We start from the raw sequence: 23,117 nt of genomic DNA on the forward strand, positions 1-23,117 counted from the left end.
GATGTGCAATATGGTATCTATTCCTAGGAAAATTGTTGTCAAGGAATGACTCAGCATCTGACATTAATACATCAATTATTGAATAAGTTCAAGTTTTTATTTTCAGTTTTTACTTTTAACTTTACAAATTAAAGTGTATAACTATGTGGACAAAGGGGAAGCCCTCCATACACAATCAAGTTGAAACTCAGTTGAATGCCAAGGACTCAAAGTCCTTAGGGCTGCTTGTCCCAGGGGATGAAAGTAAGGACTTGGACTGGGGAAGTCAGATCCCTATTCCCTCGGAAATGGATTAAATACAGAAAAGAGAAAAAAAAACCTACGGAGACTTTCAACATGAAAAATATGAGCAGAGGAACAGATCTCAAGAGACATGCAGAAATGAGAGAATGGCATAAAGAAGTATATTAAAAAGAGATATGAGCCATACATGGCAAGTTCTGAGATCAGGAGGGAAGGGAAAGTGATATGTAAGATCAGTTTCATGGTGTAATCCCACATCCTGGTAGCTTTTCTCTCATGTAATGGGAATCAATGCTTTTTTTTTTTTTTTTTAATGCCTATTTTCAAGTTGAGTTTGGCACGAATATAGATTGACATAACAAAGTGAGTATTGCAAGCACCATTTGGGAGGGTAAATAAAAATAGGTTCTGACACTAGGCTGAGCAGAAGTCAAGCCTGTTTCTGCTATGTCTGGCTCTGTGCGACCCTGGGCAAACTGATGAACAACTGCAGACCTCAGTCCACACATCTGTAAATTGGGGCTATAAACATCTGCCTTACAGGATTTTGTGAGTCTCAAACAAGATAACGAAAGTAAGTGTTCAGTAAGGATGACCTCTTCTTATAATATTTTTTGAATAGATAATTGTGAGAAAAAGGGCACTATATTTGACTGAATGGACAAGTGTGTGAGCTAAAGAGATCTAAGGCACTTAAAAGAATTTGGGAAATTTTACCTAGTGCACTTCAAGTCCTTGAGGTTTTGAAAAGATGAACTCACATGCTTTAGAACAGCGCTGCCCAACAGAAATGTCTGCGATAATGGGCATGTTCTCTGTCTATACTGCTCAATACAGTAGCTTTGGGCCTCGTGTGGCTGTTGCACACTCAGAATGTGGCTGGTACAACCGAGGAACTGACTTTTAAATTTTATTTATTTTTAATTACTTTTAATTTAAATGGCCATACATGGCTAGTTGCTACCAAACTGAACAGCAAGCACTCCTGTAGATCTTTGTGACTATAAGATTCTCTCTCACAAGTCTCGACTTGGACAAGCAGGAGAGTGTGAGTTGGAGCACATTGGCTCTGGAATCAGACTGCCAGGATTCAAATCCAAGCTCTGCCACTGAGTGATCTCACTTAAGCTCCTTGTGCCTCAGTTTCCTCATCTATAAAAGAGGGCTGTTAATGCCATCACCAGCTTTATATAAGATGTTGGGAGGGATAAGTTAAGACAAGTAAGAACCTCAGAGGGTATTGTAATTATTTCCCTGCTTAAGAAAAAAGTCCTCTTGCTTTATACTATGTATTTACTCCTCTGCCTTATCCACTAGGTTATAAGCACAGCTATAACCCAGTTCCAAGCACCAGGATTGGCATATTTAGACTCTCATTAAATAAATAAGTGTTTAAATAAGTGTTGAAGGAAGAGAAGGAGAGTAGAAGGGAGGGAGAAAGGAAGGACGACTGAATGAAATAGGTACTAATGTTTTTCATGAGTGAAGAGAGTTTCTAAAACAAAATACGAGGTGTGATCAAACAATGTGGTGAATGCGGCTGCCGAGTGCCATCCAATAGAAAGGCAGGGATCTTCAATACAGGAAGTGGCAAGTTGAACCTTAGTAACAGTGTGTGACAAGTTTCAACTTGTTCGGTGCAGTTAGTCAGGTGTGAGCTACGGTTGAGAGCAGGTGTGTCTTAAAGTGTGCTGTAAATCACCCTCCAGCATGACAACACTCTGTGCTGTCATCGTTTCTGGTATACTGTGATTGCTGTCAAATAAAAACATTACGGTGTGTCCTCATCCACCGTATTCACTGGATCTGACACCATGCAACTTCTGGCTCTTCCCCAAAGTCCAAATGATTCAGGACATCGAGGCAGCCAAGACCTCGCAACTAAAGAGGCTCACGAAAGAGGACTTACAGAACTGCTTCAGAAAGTGGTAAGAACGACGGGATAAATGTGTTCAAAGTGAGGGGGAGCATTTTGAGGGGGATTAATCACAATCCTGTTATAAAAAAATTACTGTTATAATTTTTTTTTATTTAAACAGTCACCGTATTGTTTGATCACACCTCATATGAGATCTTTCAATAAAAATTTCAGTGGTGAAAACCATTGCAGATGAAGATAGAGGTAAGTGTTCTGCAGGAACATATGCTCCCCTGTAACAGTGAAGGGATGTGATAACTCTGAGAGCACCAAGGAAAGAGAAAGCTGGACTTGAGGGTGTTTTCTGGATTCCACATCCACGGAAACACAAAATTAAATCCTTAAAACTGTTCAACTAAGCCTCTTCATGAGAATACAGCTGTGAGCTGTGGAACTTTGTTTGTCCATGTTACAGTCTAATCTAAAAGGCACCATTAGAAGTGAGGTATACATTTTGTTGGCTCCCCATTTCCAAGTTTTTATTAATATGACATTCACCAGTTCCCTCAAAAAAGCAATGTTGGGCAAGTTTTCATAACTGTTTATTCATTATAAATAGTAAATATTTACTGCACTTTTTACATGAAAGACATTTTTACAACACATTGTTGTTGGCTGAGGCTGCAATACAAAGATAGAACTCTTGACCCATCACCCTCTAAGACCAATGTATGAACTAAACTCGGTACTACGTCTAGTCTCACTAACTCACTATGTCATAGTTTGTAGCTCTAAAAGGAATGGATTTGTGCCTACCTCGTTCATGATTCCAAGGATAGAAAGAAATAAATAACACTGGCTTCCACCTTCTTATTCCTCTTAACATCTCAAAAAACAAATTTATTGACATTCTAAAATGTCACCACATAAATGTATGTAAACCTCAGTTCCTATAATCTTTTAATATTGGATATCATTGTATAATTTAAAAGTATGTGAGAGCCATGTGGCCATTTCTGTTCTTGCCCTGCCTTTCATAGAAAAGAGAAGAATGTAAACGTAGTCATCGTAAAAGCATTATTCTCAATCGTGGTCTCTAATCGAAAGGAGTGAGCCAGGTTGTTGACTGTCCAGCAAATAGCAAACATCACTGCATTCTACCACAATGAATCACGGGCTGCGAAAATAAAGCACCTGCAAAAATATAGTTCTGATTCTGTTTATATGGCCCTGGCCTTCGCCAAAGCCTCGGTGAGGTACACAGTATTGCACACTGATAAGCAGCTGTGGGAATGCACATCACTCTTCTCCCCCCCCACCCAGGTTGGCTTCCAAATGGAAATGAATTGGGAAAACATCATGCACCTCTCCCACAATGGGAAAAAAAAACAAGCTCTTCTTCCTCTTATCCCATATCCTGTTAGCAAGACGTGTCCTTCCGGGACATTTATTAACAACTAAATTACAAATGAGGATAAGATAACAAATAATTTATTTGGGAGGTCCTTTACATCTAGTCTAACTTCCTACAAACGGTGGCATTTATTTTCATATCAATTTCCAGTGTGTAAAAGTCAAGGATTCCTGCTTCATTAGGTGAGCAGTTTTAAAGTTGTAGAAGTGTCAGCATTGGACATCAATCATGTTACACCTTAGAGAATTCTCCAACTATATTTTAGAACATTCTGCTTGCCCAAACCAGTCCAGATAAATCACACACACACATGCACTCACACGCACACACACGCGCAGACACACGCACACACACACACACACACACACACACGGAATGTTTTAGCTCCTTGATCATCAGCACTAAAGAGTTGGGATATTTGATACATAGCCATGTTAACTCATTGCCTTAAAATGTTACATTTGTCTTTTATTGTTCCGGGTCTTCCTTTTCTCCACTGCTTTTGTCCAATGTGTTCAAAAGAATTTGAAACCAACTACTGGAGAAAGAAAATCAATCATTCTCCTTTGTCTCCTGTCAAGGCTGCCCCCCACAGGGGTGATTTTTTTTTTTCTGAGAATATTCTTCATGTCTCGGCTGTGAAGACCGAAAACAGGGCCAGGTTTATCTCCAAGTGGACAGTCCACTTATGCGATATCTGGCTTGAGATAATGAAAGGCACCTGTAAGGAAACACACACACAGCTTTTTAGGTCACGCTGGGACAATTCACAGCAAGGGGCAAAATCAGCTACAGGCTGACAATGTCATATTTAATACTGCGGTATCAAAGGATCCAGACTAATATTTTTATTCCTGAGACAAGTCTGACACAACTGTGTGTCCTTGGGATTACACTCCATATGCTCCTTGAACCGACCCCATTAAGAACATGTGTTTCTAATGCCAGGGGTTATTGCATTTTGGCCAACCCTTGTGTTTTATCTCGTGGCAATCAGGTTTCACATCTTCTCAATTAATAACCACAAGACGCTGTTGACATCAGTTAAGAAAATAATTACACAAGCGAGCCCTGGCTGGAACAATCCGCTGGCTTTAGCACAAAATTGACACTGGGATGTAAGGCCTGAATCGTACCAGTGCCTCCCCTTTCTCGAGGAAGAGTGGCAACTGTTCACCCTGGCAGGAGTCACACCCCCAAGAAAGTCCAAGGCTTACTTTGTCCGTACTGTCCGTATTGGTAGCCTGTGACAGGGTCCATGCTGTAGCCTGTGGTGCTGTAGGTGGGTGGACAATAGGACTGAGAGGTTGGCAGACTGTCCAAGCTCTTCATATGGTCTAGTCTCTGACTGCAGCTGGCCGACACCGTGGTGGTGGGCTCCAGGCCCCCCGTGAGAGGGGAGAGAGCATAATCGGTCTGGGGCTGGTGGGGTACCCCACCATGGTTGGTCAGGAGTCCCATTACCTAAAATAAACAGGCAGATTGGGAAGAAGTGAGAATGCAGAGAGGACCAGATCACAGCTGACAGAATACCTGGGAAAGGCCCAGTTTTATTTCTTTAGAAATCTACTGTTGAAGAGCTTTCCAGAAGATGGTGACCTCAATTCAAAGTGGCAAAGATATTACATCATACATCATGCCCAATGATAACATCTGACCGCAGTTTCAGAAAGAAGCAAGGGGAGGGAAAGGGGGGAGGAAGGGAAAAGAAAAGAAGGAAGACGGGAAAGAGATATTACACCCCGCTCCTTATGATAAAATCAGACTAGAATATCAAAGGGGAAAGGAAGGAGGGACAGAGACACGGGGACAGAGGGACAGAGCTAGGGAGAAATTAGATCTGTTCATATAGAAGACTGTCTAACCATATAGTATATCTGGAAGTTTCACATGTGATTTTAAACAGGCATTTGCATATATACATATATTTAAGTTAAATGAATCTAAATCAAATCCTTTTTGTGTATTTTGAGATCCCCATGTCTTTTTTCATAGTGTTCCCTCTCAAGAAACTTCCTCTCCCTATCTTGGCTGTCTCCTTCAGTGATTAGAAATAATTGCTCCCTCCCTGATGCTTCCTTCTACTTTGCTCACCCCTCCCACTGTGTAATTATTACCTTAGTCACCCACATTGAATTGTGACAGCTCTGAGGGGGTAACCTACTCAGCTTCATATCCCTGCACTTAGCAGAGAGCTTTGCACATATGAGGTACTGAATGAATGAATGAATGAATGAATGAATGAATGAATGACGAACAAACTATAAAGTAATTGCCTCCATTATCTATCCTTTCATTTCTTCTCTAAACTAACATTTCATATAAAGAAATGTTACATGGAAAGAAAAGCCTGAAATGCAAAAATGTTGTAAAAAGTCTGTTCAGTTTCGTCAATAACCCCAGAACAAGAGAACTTTCAAACAAAACAGAACTGTGATAACAGAACAACTTGCAGATTAGCACGGTGACATGTTTCACAATCACAAGCTCGCTGACCCTTACAACACCTTGTGACAGAAGTAAGTGGATAATTAATTTTGCAGCTGGAAACCTGTCACAGGAGAGAGAAAGTGATTTTTCTCAACTTCACACAATTCAGTGGCAGGGCTCAAAAACCAGTTGTGGAAATCTACTGCCAGGTGAAGGGTCTCCTTTGCTTTCAAAATATCACCTGTTTACAAAGTATGTACATGCAAGGGCCCGCAGTCACACAATATTGCCATAATAGTCCTGTTGTGTTTTAGGACGTTTGAAGCATATGGAGATTAAAGTGTACAAATAAGAGCGAGAGGAGCCAGCAGCAATGAAACCCGATGCCTGACTCAAGGCCCTGTGCTATCCTCCAAGGAAATTCAGGCCACACAAGCCTGGATCTAGGGGATCCAGCAAGGCAGGAGGGAGAGACAAGTCTTGCATCCCAGAAAGCATCCTAAATTAGATTCCAAAAACAATGAGACCACAATCCCCTTTGGGAAAGGTTTGCATAATCCTCATAGCTAAACAAAATCTTCTTGAAATACAGCTTTAAATGGATCCATCTTCAATTAGCCCCAAGAGATGGAGGAGGATGGGGGGAGAAGGAGAGAGAATCTGTTCACCACCTTCTGTGGAGAGAGAATCTGTTCACCACCACCTTTTCTTACTCCATTTTAATAACCTGCTGATTTCTCTCACCTTTCCCCAGAGGTCCTATTTTCCCTTTCATTTGAGTTACTACCGTGTTTCCCAGAAAATAAGACCTAACCAGAAAATAAGCCCTAGCGTGATTTTTCAGGAGGACATCCCCTGCACATAAACCCTAATGCGTCTTTTGGAGCAAAACTTAATATAAGACCTGGTCTTATTTTCGGGGAAACACGGTATGTGTGGAAGCACATGCGGAGATGGGCCACTGTGGGGAAAGCAATACAGTAACACCCAACTTTTAAAAGATATTCCTAGATTTTCTGGAGCTATGTGGTGAAATATCTTTTTTGAAATCTCTAAAAATTACTTATATTCTAAAAAAAATATCATATTGACAGAGCACTGTTATGTTTTATGGGAGATTGGGAGAAATGAAAATCACAAAATAAAAATCAATAGGACTCACAGCTCCATGAGGCTGGAAAGTCAGTGGAACGCTGGGACCCTCTTGGGGTCCTACCCAACACTGTTTATACTAAGTTAATCACTTCATTTTCTCATTTTAAAAACTTGAACACAACCTAGAATGCATTTATTTCCTGAATGTTCTTTCAACTACATTGGTTTGGTTTGAGAGGGTTTTTTTATTGGTGTTGCTTGGGTTTTGGGTTGTTTTGTTTTTTGTGTTTTTTTGCCTTTCTTTGAGCTTATAGAGATGATTTTATAGTAGTATACTTGGAAAATTCATAAACTTCAATTGATATACTAATTTATTAAATATTTTATTTCAAGCCAAAATTACTTGTGTCTATTAGCAGAAAAGAGTCTTCAAAGTAGAGGTTGCTAAGTGCCAAATACACTCCTTTTTAATCAGGGGTACCTCTTAGTATACTGGCCTAATGGACAAAAATGGATAGAAAAAATAAAAATATGAAAAATGTGACTTTTTAATGAAAGGGGGATAATGACACAGCGTACAAATATTTCACTGTAAATAAGCTGTGCTGTGTAAAAAAAAAACACTTAGAAAAAGCAATGTTGTAACTGTATCAATTCAGAGAAGAAAATTATCCAGCAGTACTAGATTAAAAAAAGAATTTTTTTAAAAAAAAGGAAATATATTTTAAATTAACAGTGTCCTTCATGAAGATATGTACTTGAAACCCAGTTAATGGTATATCACTTTAAGGGAGAAATGGAATACTCCATATGCAGTTAAAGTTGGGGAGTAAGAGCAGAATTTTATTCAAAACATGCATAGTCTTCCATGAACTATATGTACATTGCTGTGATAAACTTAATCCTCTGCCTTCATTTTTTGCTTGCATAACTTTGAAGGCAGCAATAACTGTCCATAGGGGGAAAAAAGCCATTAAGATCCTAAAAGAGAAGACATGAGTCCTTCCTATAAGCAAAATCCAGCTTATGATGGTCATGAAGCAACTTTTGAAGTTGCTGAATGTGAAGAAAACTGTAGGTCAGGATTTAACTCTAACACCTTGACTGTATCTAATGGAGGATAAAGATACCTGCCAGGGCCATATTCAGGGCAACAGAAAGATAGTTCCTCACAGATTCCAGGGCAAAATGTCTTTAAGACATCCAGGAGGATGACTCAATCCGGAGGGATGGATGCTGGGTGAATGGAATAAAGAGATTCTATTGGGTCTTCCTGTCAGTATTGCCACTGTCACACAGGAAGCTAGTGACAGCTTCTGCTTTAGCAATAGCTCTTAGCTCAGCAGCCCAATACTTGCAGTCGCCAATGTGAAGAAATTAAGACGACCAGAGACTAATTATCTTTGGTCCCTTTGACTTCCCTGATAGAGCCCAAAATGCAGACATTGTCCCACAAATTCTTATTTCCACTGTGATTGTCACATACTGTAATTGTGATTTGTTTCCTAAGAATTGTAGAAGGATGGGGAAAGAGGCATTAATATTATCTTATATTTGGTCTGAAATTGAAATTAATAAAAAAATTATAACTAATACAATGTATTTCAATATTTTGCACTCAGATTTGAGAAACATACATCTTTCTAATCACTTCTAATTTAAAAATTAAAAATGAAACCTCTGTTGGAAAAAAATAGTGAATACATAATTACAAAATACATTACTTTCCCCCAACATCATTTAAAACCTCAAATCTCTATGGAAGGGTCCCATTACACTTTTATGTATGTTTCTTTGAAAGCTATTTTGTGTTTCATATGGTTCAAGGGAAGCTATGGAAATTTCTTTTTGCTACACAAAGAAGTTGGTAAACGAACTTCTTGGAATTCCCCCAATATGGTTATGGAATGTCTTTCAGTCATATTTTCTCTTTAAGAATATCCTCAGGATTTCTTTTATACATGCTTTTCCTATAGCAATTTGTAATTCAGAGATAAAATAAAATCATTTGTTGCAAAACGTGTGGTGTTTTTTTTCCCTCAGAAACCATTAGCAAGCTATTTCTACTATAGGCTTGGCATTTTTGTCTGATTTTTTTTTTCTTTAAATTTGGGGTAGAGGAAAGCACAATTGCATGTCTTTCACAAACAATTTCAAAGGAAAAGAAATAAACTCAGGGTTACTCAGATCTGTCTACTGAACATTAACCACGTTCTTATTAAACGCCAGATAAATCCAGTAGATGCAATGACCAGGAAGCGAGTTGTCCTTCAATAAAAATCTGTTCTGTCCTATAGGGAAGGGACATGGGGGAAGAACTTAGTTTTTACTTTTAGTTGAGTACAACTCTTAAGTGTGGTACCTGAAAAATATCTATTAAGTATATTTCTAAATTTTTACCTCCAAAAACATTTCCTAGACACCATTTCTTAACTGTTTTATGGATTACTTTTAAAAACAAATGCAAAGCCTCAGAATTACGAGCTGACACTTCTCCAGCCATCCGCATTAGAGACATTTTCTGAAGATCTCTTTAAGCTCATTATCAAATTTCAGAATTCCAAATAGGTTGTTTATATCTTGATTGGAAGATTATATGGTTCAGGAAAAACTAACTCTTTACAATTGCTTCATGCCATATTTCTCTTGAATTAATTTTCCTATTGTAAGATTAAATATAAAAGATAAAAACTATGGCCCAAATTAAGATTTACATTTAAACAATGTGTCTGGAAAATATTTGTCTTGGCATAAGCATTAGCGTTTTGCCTTCATTTGAAAGTGCTCAGAGCTTATCAGAAATCTAAAATGATTTAGCAAATTATGAGGTACATCTAGATGCTTCTTTTTTCGTTAGTAGAAGTCCTGGTTCCTGTCTTTATTTTCTTTTTTGTTCTTAAGTAACCAGATGTTCTTCTGATTTAACATTTAATAACATACATTTAGTTGCTTTTTTAGAAAACCGCTGTGAATTACAGTTTTGTATAAAAGTTTTTGTTTTTAACTTTCTACTTTTCCATCCAAGTCCACTGACTATATATATTTTTTTTTAATTTGGATATCATTTATTTCCAGAACCAAAACAAAAATATTCAAATGTTTGTCCAAATGATTTTTGCCCATACAGATGGAGTCATCTAATGGTTAATTTTCAGTGACTATATCTTGGAGACTGAAAAGCCTAAGAGACTTTCCTGAACATGTTGTTTTCAGATTCAAATGCCTTAGGAATTATCCTGCAGTTGATTAGCATCTAAATAATTAGATTTTTTGGCCCTGTCTGTTTGAAAGCTGTAAGAGGGAAGTTGCCTGAAGGCAGAAGTTTCTCTTAAGGTAGGTATGGTGACCTTCTCACCCAGACCTAGAGAGTTATGGGAAGGGCATGGCTGACCTTTACCAAACCAGAGAGAAAAACAGTAGATTTAAATGTCCAGCTAAATACATCCTTATTGTTTATTTTAATCCTTAGCTAACATTTTACAAGTAGCTATGTTTAATGCATAATGAAACAGTACTAGTACCAGACATATGTGCATATATTTTCCAGTTTTATTTGTGAAGAGCACAGTAAATACTGTCTCTATTAAACTCTAAGTAACACATATACTTTAATCTCCAGCTCTGTGACAAATTACAGAATGACTTTTATTTTATCAATCCTTTAGAGTACCTATTTCTCAATACAGCTAAGCTGTTAAATTGATAGCAATGTTTTTTAGGGACTAATGACTAAAATATAAATCTAGGTAAAGCATTAACAGAAAATGGCTTGCAAGATGCATATATACATACCTTATATGTTATATATAGTGTATACGCATATACAGTATATACACATTTTAAGAAAGGAAAAAACTGTATTAAAATTGTAATGCTCAATATATACCAATAACAAAAGATGAATACAAGTCGTGTGTATACATTTTTGGCACCCCTGGTATATGCATATATACACATATGGGGGGGCAAAAAAATGTATACAAGTGGACACTTTGGTCAACGTTGCTCAAGCAGTAGTTCACCATAATCAGAAGTGTCTGGACACTGATGGTAACCACTTTGAGAACCTCTTGTAATTGCAGAAGTCAAATGTGACTTGTATTCATCTTTTGTTATTGGTATATATTGAGTATTACAATTTTAGTACAGTTTTCCTTTCTTAAAATGTGTAGACATTTTTTTGGCACCCTCTGTAGTTTACTTCTACTTAATGATGAACAATCATATTATGTCCACCTATTATCAATAAAATAATGCCCATTAAGAAAAAGCTTATTTCACCTAAATGAAAAAGTATGCCAGTTAATACATTTGGTATTTGACTGTTAGACCCACCAAGGGCCGTAATAAAATTCTCATATGTTTTAATTCATTTACGCATGCCTGCATTTAATATGCTTTGTGACCATGTCTACAATTAATATGATTTATGAGAAAAGAACATGTGCAATAATAAAGGGGTATAGCATATATATATTTTCTTCTATGAATGAAAAATATAACAAAACGGCTCAAGGAAAATTGTTGGCCGTTAGCATATTAAGATGGACTGACAGAGCCTTGAGTAAACTTGGGGGAGTTAATGATATCCTCTTATCTGACCCTGACACATTTGCAGCATGTAATTTACAGAAGCTCTGTCCAGGGAATCTTGACAAATGCTCCTAAGGATGTCAGGGCAATGCTCCATTCTAATGTAAAACAGATGTGGGTCAGATACCCTCATTCATCACTTAACACAGAGAGTCTCACACTAAACTCTTTCTAGGAGGAATGACATTACCTGCTGTTAACTCTTCTTAGTTCAGGAAATTTCTCACAACCACAGTAGCCCTCTAAAGGGTAAGCACTCAAACCTCTCATCGTTTCAAAAACCTGTCTGAAAACATGACTGTGGAAAATCCAACATATATCTTGGTTTAATTTCATGACTACTTCAGGACACGTTTACTGAATATTAATTGACCCTTTGGGACCTAGGATGCCAAATATAGAAAAGGAAAAGCTCTGTGCTTGGGCATCCCACACTACTTCAATGAGATGGCATTTAAAACTTATCTTTAATTGCCCATAAACTAAACCTGCATTCAAGGAAATGCAGGGGTGGTTCACCCTTGCACGCATTCATAAATGCAAACCTTGCTCAACCTTAACTGCCCAGCTCTGTCATAAAGTCACCAAAACACTCATAATAAACTAGAAATCCACACTGCCTTTTGGAAAGAAGGGACTCAGTTCTGCCCCTCCAATACATAGGGATATTGGGCTCCACTGAATTCCCATTCCACTAAAATTTCCCTTTCACCCAAAACTCTAACAACATGGAGGGCAGACATTCCAGCTCACTAAGAGGAAAACAGTTGCCTAACTCAACAAGGAAATTTCTTCTTTCTTCCAAACTATGTGTGAAGGAGGCAAATATGTTGGTGGCTGCCCAAACTCAATGTCATAACACTCCATCTACTAAACACCTGAAGATTTAGAAGAGAGCCTGCCTTTCCCTTCTCTTCATGTGAAGGAGGGTATGTCCTTAGGATAGGAAAAAAAAGCCAAGTGAACAGACCAAGTGATACTGATTTAATGAGTAGATGTCAAGGATGAACATACCCTTTAGGAAATGTTTTCTGTTCAGTTTCATGGGCTTTGTGTAAGGCAGAATAAGCATTCATTTAAGATGCATGGAAACTTGTAGCAACTCAACAAATATGGGAAAACATCTGAGCACACAGTCTTCTAAGAACCAGAAGCTATGACTCCACAAAGCTAAGGTCCTATCTATCTTAATTCCTTCCCTTATCCAATTCCAGGGGCACTGGACCAATCAAAATGTTGTGTTGCTTTTCTGCTTGAAAAAGTGCTTGTGTCTTTGATTAAATTGAGCAGTGGTTATGTCTCCTATTGCACAGGCAACTTTATGTGGGCTGGCACCATACAGGGAAGCCCCTTCCATAGGTCTTGGATCTACAGAAGTGAAATCTGCTCCTACAGATCTTGACAAAAGACAGTCCTCGTGATTTAGTGATTAAAAGAATGCTCCACAATCGGTTAACTCAAAATTACTTAGATTGCTCCTTCCTTCCTAAAACCTTTCTACCATACCTGTTGTTCTATCTACCTTTACCTTTTGCTGGTGACAGAGAAGCACAGATTCGTCAGATTGCCTGCCGCTGAGGTAAGCAGCATGCTTCCAATTTACCTAGTATCCAGTATCCCACAAGATGGATTGCATATTTCTCAAAACGTATGCATTTCGGTACTCTATTTCAATAAATCAAAACAAAAATAAGGAGAGGAAAACAATAAGACAATCCTCTTTCCTCCCCACACTTAGCCTCAGGGAATGAGGAGTCGTTGGTTCTTGTTTCCATTGTAGTGAATTTTCATGAGACTATGATCTGAATTATTGAAACAAAACCCAGTTTTGTACATTGCATTTCTGGGGACTCTCATACCCCAAGCACATTACAAATACTGCAGTCTGAATAGAAACCAACATGAGTCCTCAGTTCTTTAAAACGTCTAAGTGGAATACCTGAAAATACTTCAGTCCACCAATAGAGTGCCTTTTTTTTATATATATAATTTCTCAGTTTCCACATTTGCTTTCTTTGTCGGCAACAATCAAATTACTTTTTTGTCAGAGGTTTGCATGCTATCTCTAAGTAAACAAAAATGAAAGCCATGTTGCAATAGTATTATTACTTTGTCAAAAATATTTGTGTTTCTCAGCATAACTCTATGGGGCAATTCTTTTTTTAATATTTTCCAGTTTACCAAGAAGATGAAATAGAAACTGAGATAGTTTAGACAACTTGTCTGATGACACACAGTGATGGGGCTGATAAGTATTGGAATCTAGTACCTTTGACCTTGGGGCTCTTTCTAGAAATGGACGAGTTTTACCCACATTACAATCAATTCACTAAACAGGAATTCTCTTTCTTTCCTTTACTCCCTTATCTGCCTCATCTAAACATTATTAAGCAGTTTATAGCTTTGTCTTTAAAATTACTCTCTTTCCTGCTAACTTGTTATACTGAGGGTTGACAATATGTTGAAGTAGAAGATAACGTCAGATGTAAAATAGAAAGAAACATTGACTTGTAAAAAAAAAAAAAATCAAGGGAACTATTTTAGAAATGGAAGAATCATGAGTTGGGCCTCCACATGTGTTTTCTCTCATTCAGTACTTCCTAGGAAATGTTCCTCAAAATGTGGTAGTTTGATTACTCAACAAAAGGGTTCCATAGTTAAATTAGAAAACACTAAGTTGTAAAACACGTTTCCACACAAGCCTTGTCAGAGCCTTTAGTAGGCTAATGTGTACTGAGACTCTGAAAGACAAAGGGATATAGTTTGTTAACATTTACCAAATTGCTGATTCAGAATTCTTTTTCCCCAAACCACTCTTCCAAGGAGCCCACTTTGGGGAACAATATTTTATTATGAGGCACTGCTTGGTTTCTGGGTGTTCAAAGATGATTATGACCTAGCACCATTCCTCTACAAGCTCATAGTCAAAGGAGTGAATGGATACTTTATAATATATTACAGCGTGGTATGTGTTTTAACAAGGTATAAACACAGCAGTGTGACATCAGCAGAGGCTAACACAAGAAATTTTGCCTGGAAGAGTTATGGAAGGGTTGACATTGAACTAGAAATTTTCCCATCAAGTCATGAAGATCAGCTCTACAAAGGGCTTTTTAATCTCAGAACAGATGTAATAGTTTAATTCAATTTTTCAAGGCAAGCTGCACACAATGAGACAGCAGCATTTTGTGGGAAAAACAAAAGGTAATGATTTATTTGAATAATGCTTGTCTCTTTCATTAGTTCAAGGCTGAAGACTAGCTGTACCATCATCTCACAGCTAAGAAATATTCCCTTTAAGGTAGAAATACTACCCTGGGATTCTACAAAACGCACCGCCTCAAAGGGTTTCCCAATTTTCCATCTTGCCCATTGATCAACAGGGACAATGCAATCACTAATCTCTGAAATTCTAGTTACTAAACTCTAGCGAAATGTCAAGAGTAATTTTTAAATATTATACTGTACAGTGAAAAATATACACCTCTGATGAAACCCAGACTGTTTTGCAGAGGCAAATTCTTCAGGAAAAAAAAAATAGTACACAACTAATGACTGAATCCAGTTTTTTGTGTCTGCAGTACAAAGCATACATTCAGCCTCTAATTGAATAAATATGCAAGTATTCAGATTTCTGTAGATATTGCCATTTTGCAAATGCAGTAATAAATTAAAAGCTTTACATTGCATTCCAACCACATATAAAGGGTTGATTCAGACCATTGGCCTCACACTAGAATTCAGCGCAGCTTTACCCTATATTACAAACTACAAAGAAAAACTTTTCATTCTAGTAGCTTCGTTGTAGACCAAGTAATCACACTCCTTTTTTCCTCCGCAATGGCTAAAAGAATTCAAATGGGCCTAAAAATGCTGGGATTGTGGCATTTAATTTGTGCAATGTACAACAGAAAGTCACTGATGGAGTTTCTATTTAAACCAATTCAGCAGAAACCAAAAATTTTTAATTCAGCAAGAAAGGTTTCCTTGTGGCTCCTTTCAGTGATATGATGAGATTCAGTCACTGGCTGCTCTTCCCTCCCTTTCTTTAAAACGGAGATTTTGGCCTAGTGGCTGTTTCTCTCACAATTCTCCAAATTTGTAACTAAATTCAAGAGACTGTGGCTAGAGTTGACATAAACCAGGGCTCTCCTCCTATGCTTTAAGGGTAGCAACCACAGCCTTCGGAGAAAAACCAACGGCACCAAGTCAATTGCTGTCTGCATCGATTCAACAAATGAGTTAGCAGCAGTGTTTTTACCACAGAGAGAACATCTCAAAAACCTAATATGGCAGAATGGAAACATGCAAATGGCTAATGGTTATTCTGGTACAGCTGAAATGGGCTCATTTATGATCATAAACATCCTTGAGTCTTCATAAACATCTGAGGCTTCTGTAGCCATGGTTTTGAGCTCATGAACTACTTTAGAAATGAAACAGAAAGAGACTCAAGCTTTGGAGAAGCTGCCACTTTGGTACAGATTGTTTCTCTGTCCAAGCTTTGTTTGACACCCTACCAATCTCTTCCTTCAAAATCACTCCTTTTTCTTCCACAAATGAACTTCTGGGAAGTGTAAATGGAAGGAAGTAGTTCTCTTGGGAAACGGGCTAGTGGCAGGCCACCTGGTTGCCTGGTTTTGCACGAGGATAAAAGTAGGCTGTGGGCACAGGATCCACAACCCATGTGAAATGCACAGAACAACTGACCGGGCATCTGGATGTGTGCTTACAAATGTCCAGAAAATCAGCTGTCTTGAAACAGAAGCTGGACCTGCCACCAGGGAAAATTGTACTGCTTTTACATGTACCAAGAGCACAAGTGAAGGTCAAGGAACAATCACGCCACAGTGAAAAACACGGTCTCCTGATATGAAACAGAAAAGCATCCATCACAACCAGTCTTAATAATTGTACCTCATCCACAAAACAAGCTGATCTCTAGTAAGCCCTTACACCTACGATGGACCAAGAACCATCATCTGGCCTGGCAGTTAAGGAATTCAAGATAATTGTGAATACTGTGGTCCACAAAATGACAAGCTAAATCAAAAGCAGTCTTGAGTTTTGGGTACACATATTAACACTTAAATGTCCCTCCCTAATAAGTTTCAGGATTAACAAATGTTTGTCAAAAGAAACTGTGCTGAGCAATTGAAATCGAATTTGAACTGGAACCTCGACAGTCTAATACATATATGCATGAAATGGAGAAACTGCCTAATAAGCGTAGCTGACACCAAATATGCAATTTACATACATTACACACTAATAATCTCGATTTTAATATTATTCTTTAAAAGCAACTGGAGGGGTGGTGAAGTTAAAGGTTTTCTTTTGTGAAATGGGAATCAGAACAAAAGTTCATCCTGACATCGTTTGTCATTAACCACAATCTCGTTAATATAAAGATCTATCTGTTCTTTCTTGAGTTTACTTCTGGGACCGTGTCTCATGCCCACAAAGCTGTGATGATTCAACCAGACTTAAAAGATGAATGGTCGATAAACTTGATGAGATCTGCAGACCTAGTCTTTGTTCCTGAGTTGCTGAGTGGTGAGCAAACATTCAAGCATTTTCAAGCCAGGGACACAAATCTTTATGAGATTTTTTTTTTTCTTTCCTCAGTAGATTATCCATGAAATAGGACAGGTGTACTGGTTACTCAATTACATCTTACCAAGGACCCGGACAAACTTTGAAATGAGGCCTCTGAGCATAGCTCTCACCATGGGGATTTATTAATAACAGTTAAACATTCTCTAAAACAAAACTTTTTTTTGTAATTTAACCCTATTTTCTTATTTTGTCATTCGTTTCACTCGTAAAACAGAAACGAAAATCTGCCCATCTGCTCTAGACACAAAATGTGTTCGTAATAATCCAGATTTATACCAAATGTATTTTTAAGTATTGCTGAATTGAGAGAGTACTCAAAATTTATGGCCTCTGAGGCTGCAAAGAGGACTTCCTCTTTTTAAGGAGGGAAATCTTAAAACAAACGTAAGAAAGGCTCAGAAAGCTTCTTGGATATCAAATGGCTCCATAGGAAAAAAAAAAAATGTCAATGATATAAGAGTAAATGAATTAAAACCATATGGATCAAATTTTCCCTAAAATACAGTTTGAAAAATTAAGAAGGAAAAGTGCTTGGCAAAATGTGTTTTAGGTTTTACCAAACCCAAAACATTTGAAGAATCATTTGCAATGGTTGATGAACACTAAATGCAGCCAAGTTGGCCCATTTCTGTATACTACATCACAATAAAAAAAAAAGCTTCCTAGAAACCATGTAACCCACTGATACTGTATTTCACTCAAGAAATCATTAGAAGCTGTCACCAAAAAGTGCAGAGTTAGTAGAAGTAGGGTGGGGGTAGGCTGTGAAATGATAAGTTTGTTAATTTAACTGGCCTTGTGTGGGGGGTTTGATTGTGTGTGTGTTGGAGGTGGGGGACACAGTGAGGGTAGTGTTTCTCGCAAAGGAAAGTTAATTAGAAGAACATGTTAATCCATCTCATGTCTTGAGCATATGGTGGTATTTCCTTGGTATCCCATATTCCAAGTCAATATTCCTTTTTCTCTCCTGCACATGCAGGAAGGTGTTGGTAACATACCATCTGGGTTCGAAGGGGAAATACATGGTCTCTCTTCACTGTGTTCTTCTGTATTGTTCCACAACAAGGGTATACAACCTTTCGAAAGAAGGCTGCTATGGCAGGAGAAAACCCTCTATGGAGTGAGTTGAATGGTTTTCTTCTCAGAGGGTGTTTTGTCATTCATATATGAGTGTAAGCCCCATTCCCTAAAATGGTCATGTAGTTCAAACAAAATACAATTCAGAGACAACAGAAATTTTTGAGGTCATTAGCCTACCTCCCCACCTACTTATCACTTGAGAATCTTGCCTCAAGTTCCCTGACAGATCTAGTTTTTGAAGGAATAGGAAGCCAAACACGCCAATTTTGAAGACTTTCAACCATGCCTGTAGGAAAATCAGGTTGAATATGAGTGCCAGAGCTCACAAAAAGCTTTCTTGGACACTGTGCTTCTCCAACAAATGAAATGTGCAATTTCTATTTATAGAAGAATTAGTAATAACTGAAAAAGAGATAGATTCAGCTCTTAACTCTGCTGGTAACTCACTCTGTCATCTAGATGATTATGTTGCATTGGCCTCAGTTTTTCGGTAACTAAAATGGGAATGTTCCCCAGATATAGTCACTGATTCCTTCAGAACAAGATAAACTTGCCAATGATTCAGTAGTGCACAAAACCTGTCAGCACCTCGAGGAAAAATATGAATAGTTTCTAAAATTTTTGACAGTATTCTGAGATTTATAATGTCACAAATATATAGCAGTCCATTGCTACTCCAATCTGAGCAGCTGGACAGATGGGGACCTTCCTGAGTCATGCTCCATACCCATCCTTCGCAAAGCTGAGACCTTCCACGAGAGAAGGACTGAGGGCATCTAACACACACCATTTGGCTAATGGCTTTGATGCCAAGTTTTAAAAGAATCTTGGCTTGAGGGGGCAGACATGTCAGAAACCCCAAAAGAAAAGCAACTGAAGTCCACACATACAGAGGCACAATATGCCTATGATGGCGTCTATTAATTCCTTGACAAGAAACTAGAAAGCCCAGTGTACAATAGTTCACACACATTCTCACCCATCATTTTCAAGCTTGAATGGCAAATAATACACCCATCTCAATGACACTAGGAAAAAAGTGAAATAGAATGCACAAATATTTTGACCATGGCAAATAGCCTCCACTGAAGAGATCTACAGTGAATTCATCATAATGACTCAAAAAACTTTTGCTCCAATTCAATTTAAATTAATAGGCGGGAAAGGTCTATGATGAAAGGTGAAGATAGAAAAAAGGCAAGATGCAAAATTGCATGCACTACTACAGCAGTTATAGATATTTTTCAAAGGCCTAAGACCCAAAAAGAAGAGCTAGAAAACAACATTAATAGTGGTTGTCATGGGTAATTTTGTCCTACTCTAAAGACAGTTTTAAAAATATTTCCATTTTATACAATAAGCATATAGATTATTATGGGGGGTGTATTAGAAGATTAATAGAAAAAGTGTGTAAAGCAAAAAAATAAATAAAAAATACGTAGAGGGTATTAGCAAAAAGAATGTAAATTAACCCGAACCCAAAAGTTTAGAAAACCAGTTGCTACTAAATGATTTTAAAATATGACTAAAGCCCCCTGCCTCTATTTTTCAAGAAATCTGTTTCCTCATCATTCAACTGTGAACAGACTAGGATGGATGCGATGTAGAGCAGGAGCCAGGAATCCTAGGTTCTAATCCCAGTTCTCTTACTACGAGTCCTGTGCCTTCAGCAGGTCACAAGCTCTCTGAGCCTCGGGTGATTTGTCTGCATTTCAGATGTCCAGATACAGGCAGAGGAAGTGGAAGAGTAGGCGGAAAAGAAGAGGAGAATGGTCATCATAGGATTAGTTTCACTTTAACATTATATCGTCCAAGAATATATTAATAAGCACTTCCATGTAATAAGAATAAGACTGAAGGGTCACCACCCTTTCTTTACTCTCTGCTTTAGTTAACAGGTAAACAAGGCTGGTAGACGTGAGCTCCTTTCTTCATAATACTTCTAATAAAGCCAAACAATCGGAAGTAGGGTAACCCTGCCCCCTTTGCTTACAGTCCTGAGAAGTGATAAATCCCAAAAGCTACTGAAATCTGAGTTCTAATACCCAATTCTCTTATTCCCTTGTTGTAAGATGTTTATAAAGATACCTATTTCATTCACTGTCTTTCATTCTTCAACTTTGCCTGAGGAAGTAAGGGGGAGCTTCTATTTCTTGTCTCTTTTCTAACTCTTTGGGGATGCTACAAGAACTGAAACAACATGGATTCCCTACTGGTGGTTTGAGGCAGAAATGTATTGTAGAAATGCAAAATATCCTGGAAATTTGCAATGTTTTCAGTAAGGAGTTAACATAATATGTAAGGGCATTGTAAAGAAATACAGGAAAGGCTGCCTGTGGAATTTTCCATTGCTTGATATTGGAAGGATTCCTACCCTACTGCCAACTCTAGACTCATAGCCAGTCTTCTTGAAAAATCAAGAATTAACAGTGTCAAGATCAAGTGCTAATAATTCCACTTATGCAATGCTTATATAATACAATAAAATACATGTATATAAAATACAAGGTGATACACTTATAACACAAAAAATTAAGAGTTTCACTTTTAGAAAACAGATTTGTGCTATTATATTTATTATGATTGAACACTAAGAAACACTGAGGGAATCTGGGTCTCACCTTACAGAACTGGTGAGGGTTGAAGTTCACTATTATTAACACTTTCTACCAAATCACATTCCTAAGAAGCTTTTCTATGGCCCAAAACCACTTACGTTAAAAAAAAACTGAAGGGATAACTACTTCTGATGTTACTTCTAAACTGTGGAAGACACTTAATATGCTATAAATCTGGGCATTTTAAAGATGCAACTATTAATATAAGTCCATGATTTTCATGCAAAATCACATTCACAAGTACCAGCCCTTGGAAATTAAATGTATTAAAGTCCTATAGGAAGCATGTTTATTGTTTTCATGTTGTTATTTTTCGGCTGAGGTTTAAAGCCACCTCTTTTTTTTTTTAATCCCAGGATGTGCTACAGGAATCTGTGAAACTTAATTACATTTACTGTTACAAAAAAGGATTTATGAACTTTTGCCTTCAGGCAGAAATGTTTATTTCATTGCCTTTACTATTCATTCTTTTCAACTCCAATGGCTTTGAACTTTTCAGCTGCTCAGAGTTATCACTGTTGAGCAGAGCCCAGGAACTCCACTCCCAAGACGCAAACCACAAGTTGAAGAAAACGAAGAAGGCAAAGATATATGAGTCGTTATTTTGGCCACCCTTTGTGCCATTAAAATCTCATTTTCTGCCTATTAGAATGCCCTCTTGGTGCTTAGGCAGCGGTGATAGTCAGTGATTAGTGTGTAATTGACTATAATTGTCTTTTCACTTTTCATTTGTGTCATTCTGAGCTCCTCTCTGTTTTTCTAACCACCAAGAAGAAAAAGGGGGTTAAGAAAAGATAAAGCTGTTAAAACTCTCACTCTCAGCCCCGAAGAGATTCTCGATTGCAATTATAGATTGCAACCCCTTTGTGACATTTCTCCAAATTTAGCGGGCAGCTATCCTTGCCACCTGGGCTAAGAGCTCTCTAATAAAATCAAGCGATCTGTATTTAAACAACTGCTAATAATGTCAACCTCAGACAGATGCCACATGTAGGAAATTTAACCAACCCTCTGACATGCAATTATCAAGGCAATTTATTAATATGATCTCTCAAGAAAAGCTCATAGTCCAATGCAAATTAGAAAAACAATTACAACATTCAAATATCTCTATAGTCCCAAAGAGCAGTAATTCTCCTAATTCGTGCATTTATAAATCATTTATACTGTAGTCATCAGCTGGGTCTCTCCCCAAACAACTTGTTTGCATCCTCTTCAATTGTTTTATAAAAGCTGGTTTCTTATTAGTTGGTTTTGCTCACAATCCTATCAGCTGACCAAATACCTTTAAAAAAAAATGTGTGTGAGTTCCTTACCCAAAGGCTGGAACTAGGAGTGGAGATGACAAATGTCTTCACAACTGAGTATAAACATAAAATCTCTGTGATTACATTAAAAATCACTTGAATTTTAAGTCTAAGCTACAACTTTTAGTACAGCCTGTAGGAAGGTTGGAGAGAAAGGAAACTAGGAAACTGAAATCATGTGGCTTGTATAAAGAATACATTATGGTTTAAATTTGGCAATTCATTATACGACTGCCTCAGGGAATTGACTGTTTGGTTCTCGTATACAGCAAATCGTCTGTCTGGAAACACGGGACTGACCTGAGGTGAAAGGCCATTGCCAATGGTGGGGTTCATGGGGTTGGAGGGTCCGGACGGAGGCACAAAGCTGTCTGTATAGCTGGAAAATCCATGCCTGGTGCTGGGGAGACAGTAGGCAGAGCTGCTGTCCGGATTGGAAGGCAGAGTGCTTTGGTGTACAGTGCTTGGAGGGAGCGGCTGAGGTCTGTGGACGGTGCTGCTGGGGTCTGACACGGCTGCAAGGAAGAAGATGGTTAGTCAGAGAGGCCCTGTGCGGGTCAGCGGCATAAGTCCAGGGCCAAAGTTCACCGTCACCAAGCCATCAGCAGTGTCTGTAGGTCAGGCCAAATGCTAATTTCGGGCTTCATTTCTTCCCATGCAGGTATAGAACCACTTGTAACGAATAAAGGCACATCTCTGCACAATTCCAGGTCTGACAATTAAGTTTGCAAACTTGTTGCAACAATGTTGCTAACCATTTTTTGATATCAGAGGAATTATTCATTATGAATTTGTATCAACTGGACAAACAGTTAACCAAGTTTACTACTTGGAAGTGCTGAAAAGGCTGCGTGAAAAAG

The 23,117-nt window shown here is 38.0% G+C and overlaps 1 protein-coding gene across 3 annotated transcripts in view; it reads right to left on the reverse strand.

Annotated features, from left to right (window-relative positions):
- Nucleotides 1-2,685: 2,685 nt before the first annotated feature.
- Nucleotides 2,686-23,117, reverse strand: part of PAX3 (paired box 3) — a 92,071-nt gene continuing 71,639 nt past the window's right edge. For 2 of the 3 annotated variants that reach the window (XM_074313966.1, XM_074313961.1), the window contains exons 7-9: nt 22,558-22,772; nt 4,733-4,979; nt 2,686-4,236 (exon numbers count right to left, since the gene is read on the reverse strand). In XM_074313966.1, coding sequence (XP_074170067.1) covers nt 4,202-4,236; nt 4,733-4,979; nt 22,558-22,772 — 497 coding nt within the window. In that variant the 3' untranslated portion in view covers nt 2,686-4,201. The remainder of the gene's footprint in view (nt 4,237-4,732; nt 4,980-22,557; nt 22,773-23,117) is intronic. The other variant, XM_074313974.1, reaches the window with a different exon arrangement.

Source organism: Rhinolophus sinicus, linkage group LG01 (assembly GCF_036562045.2).
Source record: "Rhinolophus sinicus isolate RSC01 linkage group LG01, ASM3656204v1, whole genome shotgun sequence".
Classification (NCBI taxonomy): Eukaryota; Metazoa; Chordata; class Mammalia; order Chiroptera; family Rhinolophidae; genus Rhinolophus; species Rhinolophus sinicus.